The sequence below is a fragment of the Thamnophis sirtalis genome, unplaced genomic scaffold (assembly GCF_051295495.1).
Source record: "Thamnophis sirtalis isolate CommonGarterSnake01/CBP01778 unplaced genomic scaffold, rThaSir2_p1.2 scaffold_5, whole genome shotgun sequence".
In the NCBI taxonomy this organism is placed as follows: domain Eukaryota; kingdom Metazoa; phylum Chordata; class Lepidosauria; order Squamata; family Natricidae; genus Thamnophis; species Thamnophis sirtalis.
In genome coordinates, this window is record NW_028261385.1 from 33,887,653 (window position 1) to 33,907,001 (window position 19,349).

General features: G+C 35.3%; 1 protein-coding gene across 2 annotated transcripts in view; it reads left to right on the top strand.

The window, feature by feature from the left end:
* Positions 1-19,349, top strand: part of HOMER1 (homer scaffold protein 1) — a 67,250-nt gene that overhangs the window by 10,826 nt on the left and 37,075 nt on the right. The window contains exons 2-3 of one of the 2 annotated variants that reach the window (XM_014074203.2): positions 8,042-8,198; positions 11,730-11,861. In XM_014074203.2, the coding sequence (XP_013929678.1) occupies positions 8,042-8,198; positions 11,730-11,861 (289 nt within the window). Of the gene's footprint in view, positions 1-7,931; positions 8,199-11,729; positions 11,862-19,349 lie in introns of those variants that run through there. The other variant, XM_087715603.1, reaches the window with a different exon arrangement.

A 19,349-nucleotide genomic window follows, 5' to 3' on the forward strand; every position in this document is an offset into this window, starting at 1 on the left:
AGAAATGCTAATTTATTTCCACCAGTTGCTGCTTGATTGTTAACCAGTGATTGCTAATTTTATGAAGGAAAACTTTTTGATCTGTTTTCTCATGGGCTTTTAAAAATCTGCTGCATGACTGTTGAAAGCTGCTTTAGAATGGATGTTCAGCAGCATTTGGAAAGACTTGATTTATTTATCCTGTTAAAGAACTTCAAAAGTTAGTAAGGAAGAAGACCTTTTGATACAGTAGAAGCCATATACATAAAAATCACTTTCCTTCCACCCTACTATTATATTAAACTGGAAACATATAAAAAAATATGTAGAACAAAATGACACTGTGGCACGGGTTGTCTCAGTCTCTTTTTTGTTTGCCAAGGAGATGATGGCGTGGAACATATTCCACTTGGCAAGGTGGAAGGAAGAGGAAGAAAGGGATTGGAACAGAAAATATGGATTGGTGGGATCAAAGAGATTACAGGAACACTTTCGGAATAATTATCAGTAATTTTTGATGGAACAAATCAAGGCATTTGCATTGCAGTTGTCAAGTATCAAACTTAACTCTGTGATAACAAACAACCTGCCTTAGTTAAAAGTTATTTCACTGGAAATTAAACTGGAACAAAGAAGCAAAAGATAATTTTAGATAAAACTTCTGTTACGGTGCTTTGTTTTAATTACATTTTAGAAGAAGTGTATTTTATCGCCCATATTTTCTCATCATGGGTAGAGTTTTTCTTACCAAATGAAATATTAGTTTCCCAGTGTCTTCAAATGGTTAGTGTAGGAGTACCTGTTTTGTGCTAACTATAGGAATTCACATACTGTAGAGCATTGTTTCTTAGCCTCAGCAACTTTAAGATGTGTGGAATTCAGCTCCCAGAGTTCCCGAGCTAGAATGCTGGCAGTTGGAGTCCACGCATCTTGAGGTTGCTGCCATTGAGAAATAATAATATAGAGTAAGGTTGTCACACTGGTTTAATTCAGGGAGGCAAAGCATGTAATGTTATTACCATTGCCACCACGAACTAATTTAGTTTGGATGTTTAGTAAATTTGACACTCTTCATTACATACTATTATAGGTGCCAAGAAAGGCCATGTGCTGATAAAATATATCAGATCGTCTCTGCATGAGAATGATGATTTGCAGACAGAGAAAACAGGATAATTAAAAAAAAGTGTTGTTGAAGCAAGGAGAACATTTTCAATCATATCAAGATTCTATTGTACAACTTACCTGAAATAAACATTTGCATGCATCCTGGCCACAAAGTGGAATGGCTTCTCATTTACTCAAATTTGTTGTGCAACCCAGCCAAGATATCTAGTTGGCAATGGCAATTGCTGGACATTATCACAGTGTTAGTTGCCAGATTCCATGACACTTCACTCCTGATTTAAAATGTATTAGTTCTATTAAGGGCTTCCTTCTTCCCATAATAAATATAGTTCAATTATTAAATGCAACAATGGTGTATTTAGAAGAAGAAAGTTTCTGTCAGGCATTCTTAAAGATACATCTACGCTATAGTAGCTAATGGTTTATATATGAGGGAATTCTCTCTATATAGGACTCTATTTTATGCTCTCAAATAACACAGATTTCACTTTTTTTCCTTTATGGAGAGTTCCTGAATATTGAATTCATGGAATTGTGAACAATTAGATAAATGAGCAGGATATGTGTTCCATCTACATATTTGCAATTTAGAAATAAAATGAGGATACCTAGATCAATGTTATGATTCATTGCTTGGACCTGGACTGCTTTGATCTTTATTGGCAATTCAGACAAGTATTTTTCTACCTGTTATTTTCCACACCTACTTCTAGATTTCTTTTTTTTTCCTGGGAAAAGTAGATCAAGAGAGAAATACCATACCCCAAATTTTGGGTTCTCTTATCTATGGAATTAAATCTTTATTTGATTTACTGTATAAGTTTCAAGGTTGATCTAATGTATTGTTTACTATATTGCTTTGCTACTATTTTATTATTACTAATGCTACTACTATTGTTTACTAAAATGATTTGTACAGGACTGTATTAATCTAGTATGTTCAATTTAAAATTGTGTGAGGATCATTATCTGTATGAGAGCCAGTTTGGTCTAGTGATTGAAATAACAGACTAAAAGCCAAGACACCATGATTTCTAATCCCACTTTAGGCACTAAATCTGCTATGGGCCAATCACTCTGTCAGCCTAGTGAAGAAGTCAGTGACAAACTACTTCTGAAAATCTGGCCCCCAAGCTGCAAGGTGTAGAATAATTCAGGCACTCACCAGGAAGCAACAGTGATTCAAAGATACAAAATATATAGGTGTAATTATCTATACATTAGTTTATAGTTTTTATATCTTATATGTTTAACATTTTTCTTTCTTATACCAATTTCATTTATATGCTTAAAAAATTAAAATTACTATTTTAAAGAGAATGAAGAAAATGGATGCCTTCTATCTATTGGTAGTGCTAAGAACCACCATCTGAAAATACCATGAGTTCATTTAATACATTTTTCCTGCAGTTTGGTTGCAGGGCTTATGTGTGGACAAAGAAATTCAGTACTCCTACAGAAACTCCTAGTCTTTGTACTTGGTAAATTAAACATATTGAAAGGTCTCAGTATCTAGCTGCTGGTTTCCTAACAAAGTGTCAATCTTTGGCTTTTAGATCACTTCAAATGAATTGAAGTAGGAATCTAGGACCTTTATTTTGATTCTTAGCTCAAATATTTTCAGTATCAGGAATTGACAATAGTCTATGTTGTGGTTTCAACTTGTACTCTGCTGACAAACAGTATTGAGCAATCTTCCCAACATATCTAGAATGTTTTGCCTTTGTGCAGACTTAGACAACAATTCCTGATCACAATGAGTACAAAATAATAGTGTATCGTAATATCACATTGGATAATATCACAAGTGGATATTGTCCTTGTATCACATGATTGCATGCAACTACACAAACAAATGAATTTGCATTGTGACATATGTTTTGCCACTTCTTTCCTCATCCACCCTGCAGATACTTAGGTATGCCAAGTTAATCTATTTGACTTCCTTTAGCCAAGAGCATAGTGGCTGTGGCGCTATTCCTCTATGGTCTGAATAGACCTCTGCTTTATCAGGAATACAATGGATCTGAAACTTTTATATAGTGCAGGTATATCATTTACCACTTAGCCAGAGACATACAATGCTTTTATCAAATAATTACTATTAAAGCTGTGCATTCTTCCTTTTGGCTCCAAATTATCCCATAAAATAAACTAAGTAATTCTCAAGATTGGTACGCATATCCAAATAGGTTCTGAAATTTTCTTGGCTGGTAATCTGTGAATAGGCTAACTTCATTAATTTATTTAGCAGTCCTAAAGGAATAGAAGAAGAGAGAGATATGGCTTTGTTAACAGTAACTGTGAAACTTATCAGAGTAAAAGACTGGTGTAAAATTGAATGAATGAAATTACATAGCTTCCCCCATGACTTCAATTATAGTAATATCTTTTCCTTAACTTAGAATAAAATATTAGTCCAACAGTGTATCTTGCCCCATGTTTGAATCGAGATTCATAATGGTACTAAAGATCTTTTTTTAAGAATACTAACTTAAATATTTTATTTCATTTTCATTTTCATTTTCATTTTGTACAATCACTTATATACTGTGCAAAGAAAAAAGGAAAAAAAAAAAACCCCCCAACATAACACTTCATTCCCCCATACACCCTCTCTTCTCCCCCTCCAACTTTCCTTTCACCCCTCCAACATTCCCCTCTTCTACTTCCCTTCCCCCTCAGACATCTCCCCCTCCCTCCATTTACCCTCCTTACATTCCCTCTCACTCCCTCTTTACTTCTCCCTTCTCTTCCCCTCTTCTCCCCACTTTGGTGTATCCATACAATTCAATTTGTTTTTTACAATAAAAGTAGAAAAAGAAAAAAAGAAAAAGAAAAAAAAAAACGGCAGTACACAAGTGAATTCTTATTGTTCTAAGGATTGAAACTGTAATTCCACCCTCCCCCCTCCCCCCTATAATCCCCCCTCCCTAACCCCCTTACGGCTTCGCAGGTCCCATGCCCGGCATAATTCTTTAACAAGCATTTAAGTATAATAAGGCCAACTAACTTTAAAATTTAAAAAAAATAAGATAAAAGTATAGCCAAAAAGAAAAAGGAAAAATAGTAGAAAATAAGAAATAAAAAAAAAACACCCACACTCACACACAAAAAGGAGAAAGAAACAAAAAGGGTCATAAGCCCACTACATTACCACAGCTTCCCATTATCTATAAATCTTAATCAATGTGACTCATTCCAAATTTCGATTATTTTACTACTTGCAGGGTTTCAAACTATATTTGAGCCAGGTAAGTTGATCAATTAGAATTCCCCAACTAAAAATCTCCTTGCTTTGTCTATCTATTCAAACCTTTAATTTATCTCCTTTTTTATCCAAGTATCCAAACCTTTCTATAACACCATTAACTCAAATACTTCTTTCATTTTTCATTTCCAACACCTCCCTTTCTATCCTTACCCACCTCCACATATAAATTTTTTACCTTCCACCCTGCCTTTATCCATATCCACATAAGTATTTTATCCATATTCGTTGCTCCTCCCATATTTACTCCACTTTCCTGAAGATTCTCCGACCAAACTTTCTTAACCTTATATTGATATAGCAACTCAAACAAACATCAGCTTACGTTCTAGCCCCATGTAATCTAATTAAACTTTCGCTGCCCTTCCCTCTCCCACGCACCTCCCAACTCCGTTTGTCCCAAACCGCAACTCAAAAAGACCACAATTTCCGCTCTCTTCACCTAAAAGAATAGTTCATGCACAATTAAAGTTAGAGTTCAAACAAAATTTCTGTACAATATATGTCCCCAATCAGCAACGCTTCTTTCAGTCTCCATGTCTCATCATCGATATGCCACTTCTCCATTTTATCCCAGACGGAAATCATAAAGCTTTAAAAACATCGCTAGTCTTTATTCTTTAGTCTTCTGCCCTTCCGGAAGAGAAAAGCAACACGCTCCACCTTGTAGCCACGTGTCTCGCTGTTTGTCTTCTCCTTCTCCCTGTCTCTCCCCAGATCCGGATGAATCAGGAAGTCCCGCCTTCAGGGTCTCGTAGTAAAATTTTCGGGCTTCACAGACAGAGTTAATGCGGTGTTTTTGGTCGCCAAATGTAACTGTAATACCAGCTGGGACTTCCCATCTATATGAAATCTGAGAGTTTCTGAGTTCTTCGGTTAAGAAAGCATACTGTCTCCTTGTTCTTAACATTTGAAATGGTATCTCCTTAAAAACAATCAAGTCGTCCCCGTCAATTCTCAACCTCTTTCCGTAGAGCCTCTGTGTTATCTCATTTCTAGATTCCCTTGTAGTAAAGTATATTATTATGTCCCTCGGAAGCTGTCGCTGTTTTGCTACCCAGGAATTCTGGCGGTAAATTCTTTGAATCTGCCAATCAAAGTTAAGTCCCGGACTTCCCACCAAGCGGCTGAAAGCCTCAAAGAATGTCTGTTTCAGATTCTCCTGTTGGTTTTCACGCAGCCCTCTAACACGTATAGCAAAGGCAGACTTGTTATAATTTAATTTGACAAGTTCTTTTTGTGCAAATTCAATTTCCTGTTCTAACGTTTGAATTTTTGATATCAGATTAAGGTTACTTTCTTCCAAAAGTTCCAATTTGTCCTCCGTTTCAGCAATATAATCTGTCATTACTGTCATTACTCCGATTATATCCTGCTTTGCCTGAGCAATTTTAGCATCAAATTCATCAGATAAATCCGAAATCAGTTGATTAATCTCCTGTCTGAAATCATTAAGCGTTTTAAGAAGGAATTCTTGTGTTAGCAAATCTCCCGTGGAGGGTGTAGGAGGCGAGGGTAGCGACTTCCTGGCAGTTTTTGGAGATATATTATTAAGGAGGCGCTTCTGTTTAAGTTTGGGAGCCATTCCAGAATAAAAATAAAAGACAAGCAATCCAGCGAGCCAAAAATCAAAGTCTGTGCTCCCCTCAGATAATCTTTTAGCAATTAGTACGGAGAAGCCTTCAGGAGGGTAGGGTCAGCTAGCTGCGTCAGATCAAGCACAAAAGCTACGAGATCGCCATCTTGTGACGCAGTTAAAAAAAGAGGGAAGGGAGCCTTTTGCGAGATTGAAGCTGGTATTTTAAATAGTAATAGAGAAAGTTCCTCGGGAATGTTCCCCGCCCGAATTGGCTTTTAAATAGCTTAGTTTTGTCCTGGGGGGGAGGCAATCTGCCTAGGCTGCAAAAAAAAGCAGCGCGGAAAACTGGCCGGAGTAAAGGCTCAGCTAATGTTGAACCTCTTCTCCATTCACAGCAAAAAAAAAGCTATGAATTACAAAGAGATCCTAACGACTGACCTTCTCCCTGCCCCTTTCTGCCAGAAAGGGGAGATATCTATAGATCTTATAAGATATACGAACCAGAGTCCTGGCAGGAGCTTTACTTAGCTCCCGACGGCGGCAGCCCCTCCCCTCGAAGCCGGTACTAAAGATCTTTTAATTACAAGCCAATTCTGAAGACATGGCCTACTTGAATTAACTCCCTAACTCCAAAGCTCATTTAGATTGACACGATAATCATCTATCCAAAATCATCACAAGTTTCTGTGAATGAAATTCCCAACAGATTAATAAAACCCTGGAGAACTTTAGAACTCTGATGTGATTAATACTGCGTCTCTGTCTTTCAATATGATGTACTAGCATGTAAATATAAAAACATAATTTTTCCTAGTTAAAAGACTGTTAGTTTATAATACTGTAATGAATTTACAAAATCTTTTCCAAACTTGCAGTGATATTCTTTGAAAGTGGAGTCCCAAAGGTGCTTTTTTAAGGAGGCAACTGGACTTTCTTGTTTTTCTTTGAAGACATTTCGCTTCTCATCCAAGAAGCTTCTTCAGCTCTGACAGGATAGTGGAGAATGGAAGGATTTATATTCCTTGCAGACAGCTGATCATTTGCATCCTTTTAGACAGTTGTTGAAGCACTTGGAGATTTATTTGTGTCCTCAGAGTGACTTGAGTAGTGCTACTGGTTTCTGTAGTTTGCAACTTTTCTCTGGAAATCCATTCATACTCCCACACCATTCAAAGGATGTTTACCAAATTATACAGTTAAAAGTCTGTAAAGATTCTCAGTCGTCCAGGTCATGGTTGTTGCAAAGGTGCTTTTTCAGGAGGCAACTGAATTTTCGTGTTTTTCTTTTCAAAGAAAGAATTACAACTTCATACATCATGCCAATTCATGATTTGATGAAGAACCACAGTTAATAGGGTTCATAGTGCATTAACTAGTCATTCACAGAAGGGTCCAAAAATATACTTTTGATATTTGAAATGAATTAGTGTGAAAAAATTGAAGGGTTCTTTATCAGACGTCTGTCAGCGGCTTTTAAAAATTCCGCAACTCTCTGGGTGACCCCAAATCTTTAAAAAAGGGTTAGGGAGCATAGCAAAGAGAATGTGTTGTATTAACAGATGGGGGAAAAGAATCTTATAATACCAATTCCCCACTATCAGCATGATCACTTTTTGTAACTATATTTCACCAATAAAATTAATACTTATCAGAAATACCATTATATTATGTTTAATAATAAAAAGTTAAATAAACCTGTAAATAAGTCATATAATTAGGTGACCTTTAATTAAAAAAACTTGCAATATTGACAGCCCATGTTTAAAGAGGCTGACAGATGTAGGAGGGGAGAGGAGGAGGTGGTATATCAGTAATGCTTCTATATTTAGATACGTCTCCTTTATTTGACTGTACAGCTGGCCACTCAATTTATTTTAATGGACTTGCAGTTCTCTTTCCTCTGAATACTTTTCATGTGCTACACTGAAATCTCAGTCTATACATATAAGTCTTAGGAAGGCAAGTTTATTACTGATGCAAAGTGAAGTCATTAGTAGGATCCAATGGATGAACTATCCCAATGACCCGTGTACAATCATATTACGTCCAAACCAGATCCATCACTTTTACTTTCTGCCCTACAGGGAGCAACCCATCTACAGCACCCGAGCTCATGTCTTCCAAATTGACCCAAATACAAAGAAGAACTGGGTTCCCACCAGCAAGCATGCTGTTACTGTGTCCTATTTCTATGACAGCACAAGAAACGTTTATAGGATCATCAGCTTGGATGGCTCAAAGGTAAGATCCTTGATTGTTTAAGCCAAAATAAACTAGAACTGCATTAACTCTGAAGCATAGATGCCTTCCTTTTAACATAGTTCAAGGTATTTCATTGATATGTGATCCAGAATGATACAATTGTTTTAAGTTGGCTTACAAAATTGTACTTTATTAATAATGCTTTGAATTGTTCTGATAAACCATTGATAGATGTTCAAAAAAGGCATGCCTTGCTTGTTTTTGTATGAGTGGGAATTCAGCATGAAAAGAGAAGAAGCTAAAAACTGCTCTTTGAAATGAGTGTATATCTGCATCCAGTAGTCATATTTTTGTTCACTTAATCTTTAACATAAAATAATTTTCAACAATAGCCAAATGTTTCTGATAGGAACTTGGAAATGTCTTCCAAAAGTGATGTGATATAGAGAGATATAGTTTGTAGCTTCATTGCACAAATATGTTTAAATGTTTAGTTGTAAGAGGTGTTGGCCTCTTACAGGAAAAGAAGGCTTTTATGAAAAAAAAGGCATTTATGAAAAAAATACCAATTTCCCTGAGCATTTGGGATAGCAAGTACAGTGAACAATGACATTATATTCTACCCATTCATTTCTCCCCATTCAGTGTTCTTGCCTTGTAATATATATAAATAGATTGTACCTATGTAGGTGCACATACAGCTCTCCAAAATTCATCCTTTTTCACTACAACATGGAATGTAATAAGAACAAATTCAATTTTTCTATCAATTTGAATATTTAAAAATGTTAGCCATGGCTATGATGTACAATTATAATTTTAAAATGGAATCTCCTGTTTCAAATATTTTACAATTATAACAATTTAAAATTTAAAATAACACAAGATAATAGTAATAAAACCAAAAAAAAATGTTATATCTGTCAGTAGCCATAAGGGGCGAGTGTAAAGGATATTAACATATCAGTGATTGTTGTTTAACATCCATATTTAGGTTATTTGCCTGTAGTAGAGAATTGGCTTTGGACATGAGCTTCTTAAAAATGAGGATGCTTTTTTTGACTTGCCTAGAAAATTAAGTTGCTGGACTCCCAGCATTGTGTCCTTACAATATACCAGTTCAATGAACAAAATTTTCACTGATGCTTGTTAGTATGGGAAAAACAGTATTTTAAAAATATTGATACTAATATCCAATTTCATTGCTATATATGAGAACTTAAATAATTGGACAAAAATGCAGTATTTCATGCAAGAATTAGTTTGTGCAATTATTATAGCACCACCAACTGGATGACACAAATGTAAAAAGCAAAAAGTATTCCTTCCTTCATTTTCCCAATGAAGCTCCTCATTTGGACAAAAAAAGCTACTTTCATTGTGAAAAATATAAATATCTGACCTATACAAGTTCATTAAGGTTTCAGGGTGTCAGTGATATTTATCCCACTTTAAAAGTCATTCCTTGAAATAAGCTGCATTTTTGAGTTAGAAAGCACTGAAAATCTCCATTTCTGCTGCATAGCCAAGTATGTTTCTAATATTATGGAAGGTGACCTTCGGATTAAGAAACTGATCTGCCTATAGGTGTCAATGTCCCACAACTCTGATCTAATGTCTGACTCATTATTGCCTTAAAATTAGCCTTCTTTAATTGCTGAGTTTTATTTACAGTACATTTTGGACCATTAAATAGATCTTTTATATATATATAAAACCTTCAAACATTTTTCACTTGGAAACAACTGCAGAAAATCTCCACATTTAATGGTTCTGGGTGAAGGCTTTTTAGCCATAAACCTCTTCCCTAAACTGTTGTTAGCCTTGTTAAAGAAAAAATTGCAACTTCTCCCCTATGGGATAAAAGCCATATAAAGCCAGAGCCTATTAGATATACAAACAGATATACAAAATAAAGCTGTTTTGGGGGGTCAGCATTTGTGGATTTAGATGAAAAAGGCTTAGACCTAATGGTCAAGGGTTATGCAAATAAAGTATCCTTAGTGCCATAATTGTGCTATGTGTTTCTTTTTGTCCCTGGGCAAAAATATGGCCAGAGTTCTCTTAACAACTCATTTGGGTTACTACAGCACCTTTAAAACTATCTAGAAGCTGTAGATGGAACAACATATTGAATTCAAACTGGCAGCTTAGACAAAATAGTCAGTATATCTGGTTCTGAAAAAAAAAAGTCATCAGTTGTTTCTGTCTCTTACACTAATCAAAATGTTGTTCAAGGACAGTTGCTTCCATATGCATGTCTGGTTCTTACCAGAATCATGGCGTTGTGTGTGTGTGTTTGTGTGTGTGCGTGTGTGTGTGTGTGTGTGTGTGTGTGTGTGTGTGTGTGTGTGTATTAATCCAGAATATTTTACAGTTAATTCACCTTCGAGGTTAACATTCCTCCCCATCAGAACATGCTATCATGTTACTTATTTTTGAACTATGCTCCGGAAACTTATAGTGTATAATAATGAATAAATCAAAATCTGGAATAACAAAATATCGTATCCAGAATTATAAGTGAGTAAGAATTAATCAAGCATCTGCACAGCCCAATTTTCACTTACTGTCCTTTACCATGCAGTAGCTTTTACCATGGAATTAATCTATTTTCATACAATATCCATTATGTAGGGTGAAAAAATACACTGGAAATCTTTTTCATAGGAGAGGTACAATTCTTCAATTCCAATGCAAACACTATATTTACAGTTTGCAAACATATTTTAGTAAGTTTTTTTTTTAATGTTAACATGAAATACTAAATATAGTACACTTTAGAATGATGTTATTATACTGGCAGAAAGATGAAGCCTCTATTGGTATACCTATTTGTTATGTTGGCATTGGATATGCAAGCCTGTCAAACTGGCGACCCGTGGGCCAGATATGTCATGCACAGGCCACACCCACCTTGGTTCCCTAAAGCCAAAAAACATCCAGCCAGTGATGTGATCGAGTTTGACACCTGTGGAATACAGCAATGTCCTGAAAAAAAATACAAATGAGCATAAGAAACAGATCAGACCAAAAGTGCAGTACTCAATTATTTTTCACACAGTAGTCAATCATATGTTTTAAATAAAAAGAACTCTCCCCTCTGAAGTATTCAGCTGTTCTTCATGCAGTTATAAATATGTGAAGAAAATAATACCTATCTCTTTATCTTTGTAGTCATCCACTCCCCTACTGTTCACATTTTGAAAGTATCTATAATAGACAAGTCTGTTCTACCAGCATTCTTCGTAGGATCACATGTTTTAAACATTTGGTCACTTCCTGTATGAATGAAAAGGATAAGATGCAACCTCAGACTCTTCTTGTAATAACAACATAATGACAATTGAAAAGAGCTTAGACAATATAGAATCAATTATCTTTGCTGACTGCAGTTGACCAATGTTTCAGCTTGCTAATGGAGCAGAGTATATCTGTGAATATGATCAGTTTTGAATAGGCTTTTTGAATATATTTGTAGAAGATGATTCTTTGGTTGGCAGCAGCCAATTAACATTCCCAAATGGCATTATGATTGTGTTTAATTTATATATATTTTTCTGTGCACAGGCAATAATAAATAGTACCATCACTCCCAACATGACATTCACAAAAACATCACAAAAGTTTGGTCAATGGGCAGATAGCAGAGCAAATACTGTTTATGGCTTGGGATTTTCCTCTGAGCATCATCTCTCAAAGGTAAGTATTTCCACCAGGTATGTGAATGCTTGGAGCTAGGCAGTAACAGGCAGAGTTATGCAAAAAGATAAATTTGTATAACACTCTTAGAAAGTTAATGCAATTTACTTTTGAAAATATATGCTCTGCTAAGCAAAGACCTCTTAAGTAAACCTTGAAGTTGCATGATGTCTTCCTCCAATTCACATAAACAAAATTTAATTATTGGTTTCGGAATAATAATTCCGAACATTTCTGATATATGCTTCTTGACTTTTTTTAAAAAAAATATTCTTTCTTGATTGTGTTCCAAAACTGAATTTGATTGCTAAAACAACCATATATAAAATGATCATTGGCTATTAACATCCCAGATTAAATTTAGAATTCTTAAAAGCCTCTGAGCTTTGTGTTTGGATCTAGGCTCTTTTCCTGCATATGTATGTTTTTATGCTTGACATTTCAGAGTTTTGGATAGCCATTTACGATGTTTGTGTAGATGAAAGCACCGTCACATCTTATTAGCATGATGATATTAATTTGGAAAAACTGCCCTTGTGTGTGTGGAATGGATCTTTTTACAAATTTTTGTAAAACCAGTGCCTCGTTTGTTTGTATTACTGTATTCATGGGGTCTGAACCTAATTATTTTAGTTATGTATACCTGCTTTAAGAACTTGCTATATGCAGTTTTCTGCCATGGTTGAAAAGAATGTAAAATTCAAAACTCAATGAAGAGATGAGATTGACTTAATGTTACCCTTCTTCAATTTTCCATGTAAACTTGTTCAGAAACTCTGTAGGCTCTTTTAAGTATGTATCAGATATGGACAGGTATAAATTTATTCCTGAGAAAGAGTATTTAAATATCCAAAGTATGTATCAGATATGGACAGGTATAAATTTATTCCTGAGAAAGAGTACTGAAATATCCAAATAAATATTTGCTTAGTTTCGTTTCAGAAACTCCCATGTACAGAGCAAAATAATGCTAGGGAGAAGATTTTAGCTGTATTTACAAGAGAGATTTTACAGGAAGCACTTACTCAGAATTCAAACTCATAGCTTACAATTGTAGTATGTTGTACAATTGTAATCCAAGATGTAGAATTCATGGTAGATCAAACTGCTTGTACATTATAAAAGCATTATTAGACTGGCATCTATTTTTCCTAATGAGTTTATTTTGTTTCAACTGTTTTTCAGTTAGCTTTTTTATACAGTAATGATCATTTACTGCTGTTTCAGATCCTAACAGCATTTACAGCATTGTACTATATATGAATTTAGGGGAGGCAGTTGTCCTGTTTTTCATTTTATGCTTGTTTATATTTAACTCAATGTGCCACTTTATAGATGTCCTTATAGCTTTGAGAAACTCTTTCAGGATGCTTTGCTGCTTCACATCCTAATTATTTATGAACAACTTAAAAAGCATTAGTCCCAATATTGATTCTAAGTGGATCCAATTATTTCCACACCTCCATTGTGAAAACTAATTCCTTTTACTGATTATTTTAAAATATTTAATCAGATAATGTTGTTGATCCATAAAACCTATAGCCATTTAATGATCTACTCTGATCTCTTTATCCCCTAAATTGGCCCAGGAGCATTTGATGAGAAATTTGGTTGAAAGCTTTTATAAAGCTGACTATAAAGTACTCTTGTTCATATTTTCAAAAAACACTAAAAGATTAGTGATATAGAATTTAAATTTGAACAAGCCAGATTGATTCTTCTTTTGTTTTTTTTTTAATAATATTATTCAACAAGTTATTAAGAGCTAATGTTGAACAAGTTGGTCTATGTAATTTAAGCAAAACAGACAAAATTAATTGATTCAACTTTTCTTGTAATCAACTAATTAAAACTTTAGTATTCCCTATTTTCCTGTGTTATTCAGTTGACTGACTATATCTCTCTGTTGTTTTCCTCTTTTAAACTATTTAAAGAGTTTTGATTGTTGCTCTTACTATAAATAGAAAGATGTCCCTCCATTCTTTTGACACTCCTTCTCTGTTTTGGTTTTGTACAAATATGTTTTTGAAGTTTTTTGTTCTTTGAAATGAGTAAACATTTTCCTTAATAATATTTGTTATAATCTCTTTGACTAAAATTTATCTTTCTTAACTTTTAATATATAAGAGTTTTAATAGTAATTTGAATGACTGTCAAACATTTTCAGAAGATTGATATGATGCAGGGGTACTCTTGTCTTCCAAGGTCATTACAAAAGTTGATCTTTCTTATATTTTCTTTCAACTTGATAAATTTTGAAAAAGAGTTGAAATTGAATATGCTTCTTTAGAATTCTTTTTTCTCTTAATTAGTAAATACAATAAATTTATTACAGTGGTGGTCTAAATCTTACTGTATTCAATAAGACCCCATTTTGTATTAGATCCTAATAGTATTATAAAAATGCATTCACCTTTGGCTCCCTGATTTTATTCTCCATCTCAAACTATTTTGAGAAGTTTATTATTAGCATTTTTGATGAAAACTTACTAATGGGATCCGTTATTATTTATTCACATTAATTATGTAGAGGAGTTTGTCTTTTTGAAATTTCTAATTAGTTTGATCTTTATGTCCTCTTTAATTATCCTGCATTTAGGATGGTTTACTATTATTCTAGAGGTTGCATTCAGATTATCAGGTTTCCATTGTATCTACTGGAGTACTCAGGATCTCCAGGTTTGGCTTAGTAGCTACTAACATTAGCAGAGAAACCATATGCAATTATCTTATTTTTTTCCACATCTTGTTATTTTTTAAAAATCACATCTTGCTGTATTCTTGTGACTTAATTCCATCATGCTGCTTGTTAGGACGGTCAATAATATTTTCATTCTACTAGGGATAATTTTTTTTCTGAACCAGTTATTCCATAGTTCTCTGCTTTCTCCTAGGTATCTGTATAAAACTTTTGTTAGTATCTTGGAGAAGTAGCAGGACAAATCTTAGTTATGAATTGTTTAGAATCCTGTGTGTGTGTTTGTGTGTGTGTGTGTGTGTGTGTGTGTGTGTGTGTGTGTGTGTGTGGAGAGAGAGAGAGATCAGAGTTGAACAAGAGTCAGTGCTAGCACAGATGATATTCCCTAATTGGGTAATGAAACATCTGAAGTAAACAACCAAGCCTGTACAGAGAATTAAATCAGACAGCACCAAGGACTCCACAACTGTTTATAATGCCTGTTTAAGTGGTCTTTTGGTTCAGCATTCAGTGACAAGTTATAAACATTCAATTTCTATCTCAGTTGCAGAACTCACAATTTAACCAACCTAGGTGCTTTTCAGGCTTTAAATCAAAGGCAGTCTGGAAACGCTAGGAGTCCTTGATAAGAATTCTAGGAGCCATTCAAATTAGAGAACCCTGAATTACCTTTACTAGCAATGTATAGTTTTTATTTGGAAGAAAATATTTTTGCATATTTTAAAATATGATTGGAAGTAAATTTGGGAACAAATTAATTTAAAAGAGTATATTGATTACAAATAAAGGTAGTCCAAGCTTAGCAACCATTCAAACTTATGATGGACCTTCCCAGAGCTTACAGCCTGTTTTCAAAGTCCATGTGATTGCATTTTGGGCACTTGGCAACAACTAGTTCACAACTATGGTTGTTTTCAGCATCCCCATAAGACCATAATTTTGGTGGTTTTTTGGTTTTTTTTTTGCTTGTTTCTGCCTTTTAGTTTGCTTCAAGCAAAAAATTCCGGTTGGGAAAAACGGATTTTCCTAAGGACCACATTGTTCACTTAACAATTGTGGCATATGTTTAACAACCACTGCAAAAAGGTCCTAAAACCAGGCACCAGGATGACCTTGTTGACAACCACTGTGAATAATGACTCTAATTCTGGGTTCAATTATAACCATAAGTTGTGGATTACCTGTAAAAATCTTGTGGCATCTTAAAAAATAATTGATCAGGCATAGCTTAACTGCTATGCTTCTTATGCATGTACTATTAAGGTATCACAAAATGCTACGGCTTACATATACTTTATATTTACTGATTAGGTATTCCCTTCACTACTAAAATATGTTGTAATTTAGTGCACAAATTACTCTGATTGTGCTCACCACAAATTCTTATGGATGCATTTCTGAATGTTGGAAGAGTAGCTGCTATACTTTCTGAACGTGTCTTGAAATGGTGAAGACATCTAGCTTTTCCAGAGAGAGATATGGATGTTAGAGTTGTGATTTGAGGTTAAGCTTTCAATTCCAAAGAAAGTATTATACTTGGGGTTTATTTACATATTTATCTGACTTGCCATGATAAATAGTTGCATAGTTTCATGTAATTCCAAATCATTTAATAGTGCCATAAAGGCAGTCCTTGTTTAACAACTACTCGTTCAGTAACCATTCAGAGTTAGCAATGGTTCTACAAAACAAGATTGACAACTGGTCCTAGTGGTTGCAGTTGTTGCCACATATCCCAGACACATGATTGTGATTAGGCACATGGCAGCTGGCTTGCAATTACAACAGTCACAGCATACTGAGTCACATAGTTGCCATTTGCAACCTTCACTGCCGACTTCTGCAGGCAAAGGCAAAGAGAAGAGATTGCAATGGATTGTATGACCCTGAGATTTGCTTAACAAGGGCAAATGGAACTGCTGCAACTCCCATCGTAAGTTGATGTGGTCAGGTGGTCTGCTGTGTAACTGCAAGGCTTAGCAATGGAATTGCTGGCCCAAATTTAAGCAAAAACTACCTATAGTTCTAAATAGTTCCACACAGGCCCCTGTAAAGAGTATTTCATAAAAGTGTAAGGATGATGATAACTGTGTATCCTTTGTTGTCCTGAGCTCTCCTTTCCTCTGGTCCCCCATCTCCAAGTGTAAATAATATATAAGAATTAACAGCCAGAAGTACCTAATTAGGAGTTATGATAGGCATATATTAAACCATGAATTCTGAAAAAAATATCTTCGCACCATCCATAATGATTCGAAACAAAGATTCTTTTTCTCCTAAGGAGTCTTTCTCCAAAATAGAAAGGGAAGCCTTGGATTCAACACAAAGGATTGTGATTTATATCCTCTGAGTCCAAAATATACTGTGTACAGAAATGTCAACAACATTCAGAGTGCTGTGCTCAAAATAAATGATCAGAAAGCTGAGTGTTTGAAAATGAATGGTTAATATTGTAAAGATGAAGAAAAATCTTGAACAAGAAAGTGTTCTTATTAATTTCTGGGTCCTGCAGAAATTGCTGAATTAAGACCAACTTAGCTAGTGTGAGATATGTGGAAAGAGGCCCAATGTAGTGGTAGCTTAATCAAATAGGTAATTTTTGGCTACAGAGCAGATTCCAAAATAAATACAAGTAGTCCTCAATTTATAGCCATTCTTTTAGTGACCATTTGAAGTTACCACAACACTGAAACTTTGCACACTTACGATGGTCACATGATCAAAATTTGAGCCACATGATCAAAATGTGACCGCTTGGCAACTGGCATGTATTTATTTATTTAATTTAATTTGTTTGTCAAACATGTACAAGATAGCAGATATAGGTATAAATATAAGCAAAAACAAAGAAAGTTAAGTACAGATCAATGGGGACAATAAGACAGGGACGGTAGGCATGCTGGTGCGCTTATGCATGCCTCCTTTACGGACATCTTAGGAATGGGGTGAGGTCCACAGTAGACAGATTGAGGCTGAAGCCGTGAGAGTTTGAGGCTGTAACAATGGAGTCGGGTAGAGCATTCCAGGCGCTGGCCACTCTGTTACTGAAGTCGTATTTTCTGCAATTGAATTTGGAGCGGTTTACTTTGTGTTTTTATTGATTGATCACCATGTGATCACCATTTGCAACCTTTCCAACAAGCAAAGTCAAGGGGGGGGGCTAATGTGCTTAATGACTACATCATTCATTTAAGGACTGCAGTGATTCATTTAACATCCATGTCAAAAAAGGTCATAAAATGGGGCATAACTCATTTAACAACTGCCTTGCTTAACAACAGAAATTTGGTGCTCAACTTAGCAAATTTGGTTGTAACTAGAGGACTACCTGTGTATGTTTGGCTCATTTCAGTCTGGTATATCAATCTAAATAAAAACATAAAGCTTTATCATATACATACTGATGACCGAATGGCAACATTTAGTTGAAACCTCTACCTACACATCTTTGTCACCTGAAATGGCCTCTATATTTGCATCAAACAATCAGCACATAAAGGAGAATTTGTTTTATTCTCTGAGGCCAAAGTATTATACTAAGGATGTTTTACTCAGAAAAAGGGCTACACAATGCATTATGTGTTAGCACAGGGGTGTCAAACTCGCGGCCTGTAGGCTGGATGTGTCACGTACTGGCCATTCCTACCCACATTTTAGCGAAGGGGGAAAAAGTTGCGATACATAACGACAACATGACATTGCAAGTTTTACACCTCTGTGTTAGCAAATGGTACTTCCTCCCATACATATGTGAGGTGTATTCACTAGCAAACCTATGAGGTGCCCATCTATACATGTGAACTCCTTAAAGTGCCCTTGTAAGAAAACATTCATAGCAAACTGAATTGACCTAAGTGAGAACAAGTGGGAAAGAATCAACTAGGAACCTTTTGCCCCAGTAAATTGTTTCTAGTCACTGACTACATCTCAAAAATAGTGACCTGTTCTGTCCCCCCTTCTCCGCTCGTTAAACAGACGACAGGCAAACAACTTAAAAAGAACTCTCTTTATCAGTTCTCGGCTCAAACTGGCTGCGAGCCCAAAAATAACATAAATACAGTCTCTGACCAGATAACAGAATACCAAACAAAAACTCTTACAACGCAATGCACTTCTCCAAGTGTATCCTTGAATCAGGGTTACAGAAAACAAAGCACTTCTCCAAGTGTATCTTACATAAACCACGACTGCTGATCAATCAATGTTGAACAAACCAAAGGAACGTTGACTCCTGCAACTAGGACGTGGCACCATCTGTCCTTTTATCCCCAGAATATGCCCCTAACGAGCCCCAGCTGCATAATTAATCTTGCATCCTGAAAAGACTCACAGAAGACTGCTGCTGAGTCACAACACTGACCTAAGAAGAAGGGATACGTAATAAGATCACCCAGATGGTTTTATCAAAACTATTCCAACCTCCTGCTGAAATTTACACTGCATCTGCCCTTTTCTTTGTCTCTGAAATGCGGTGGGCCAAAATTATATGAGTTGTAGTTTTGCTTTTGATCAAGGCTGCTTAGCAAGCTGCCAATCCTTTGCTGGGAGTGCCAGTATACAGTTTTGTTGTTTGCATCCCTCATAAAATTATGTTGTATCTTCAAAGCAATTTGGTTGCTTTAGATTTTGGCCCCAACAATATTTATTCAAACGGCTTGATCTGCTCTGGCTAATTTCATAAAAGAACAAAAAGCAGAAGGGAGAAGTGCAAAATATAAACAAAAATGATCTTACTGGATCCAAACATGTTTCGTAAATGAGTTCCTTTCTCAAAAAAAAAAAATGCAGAA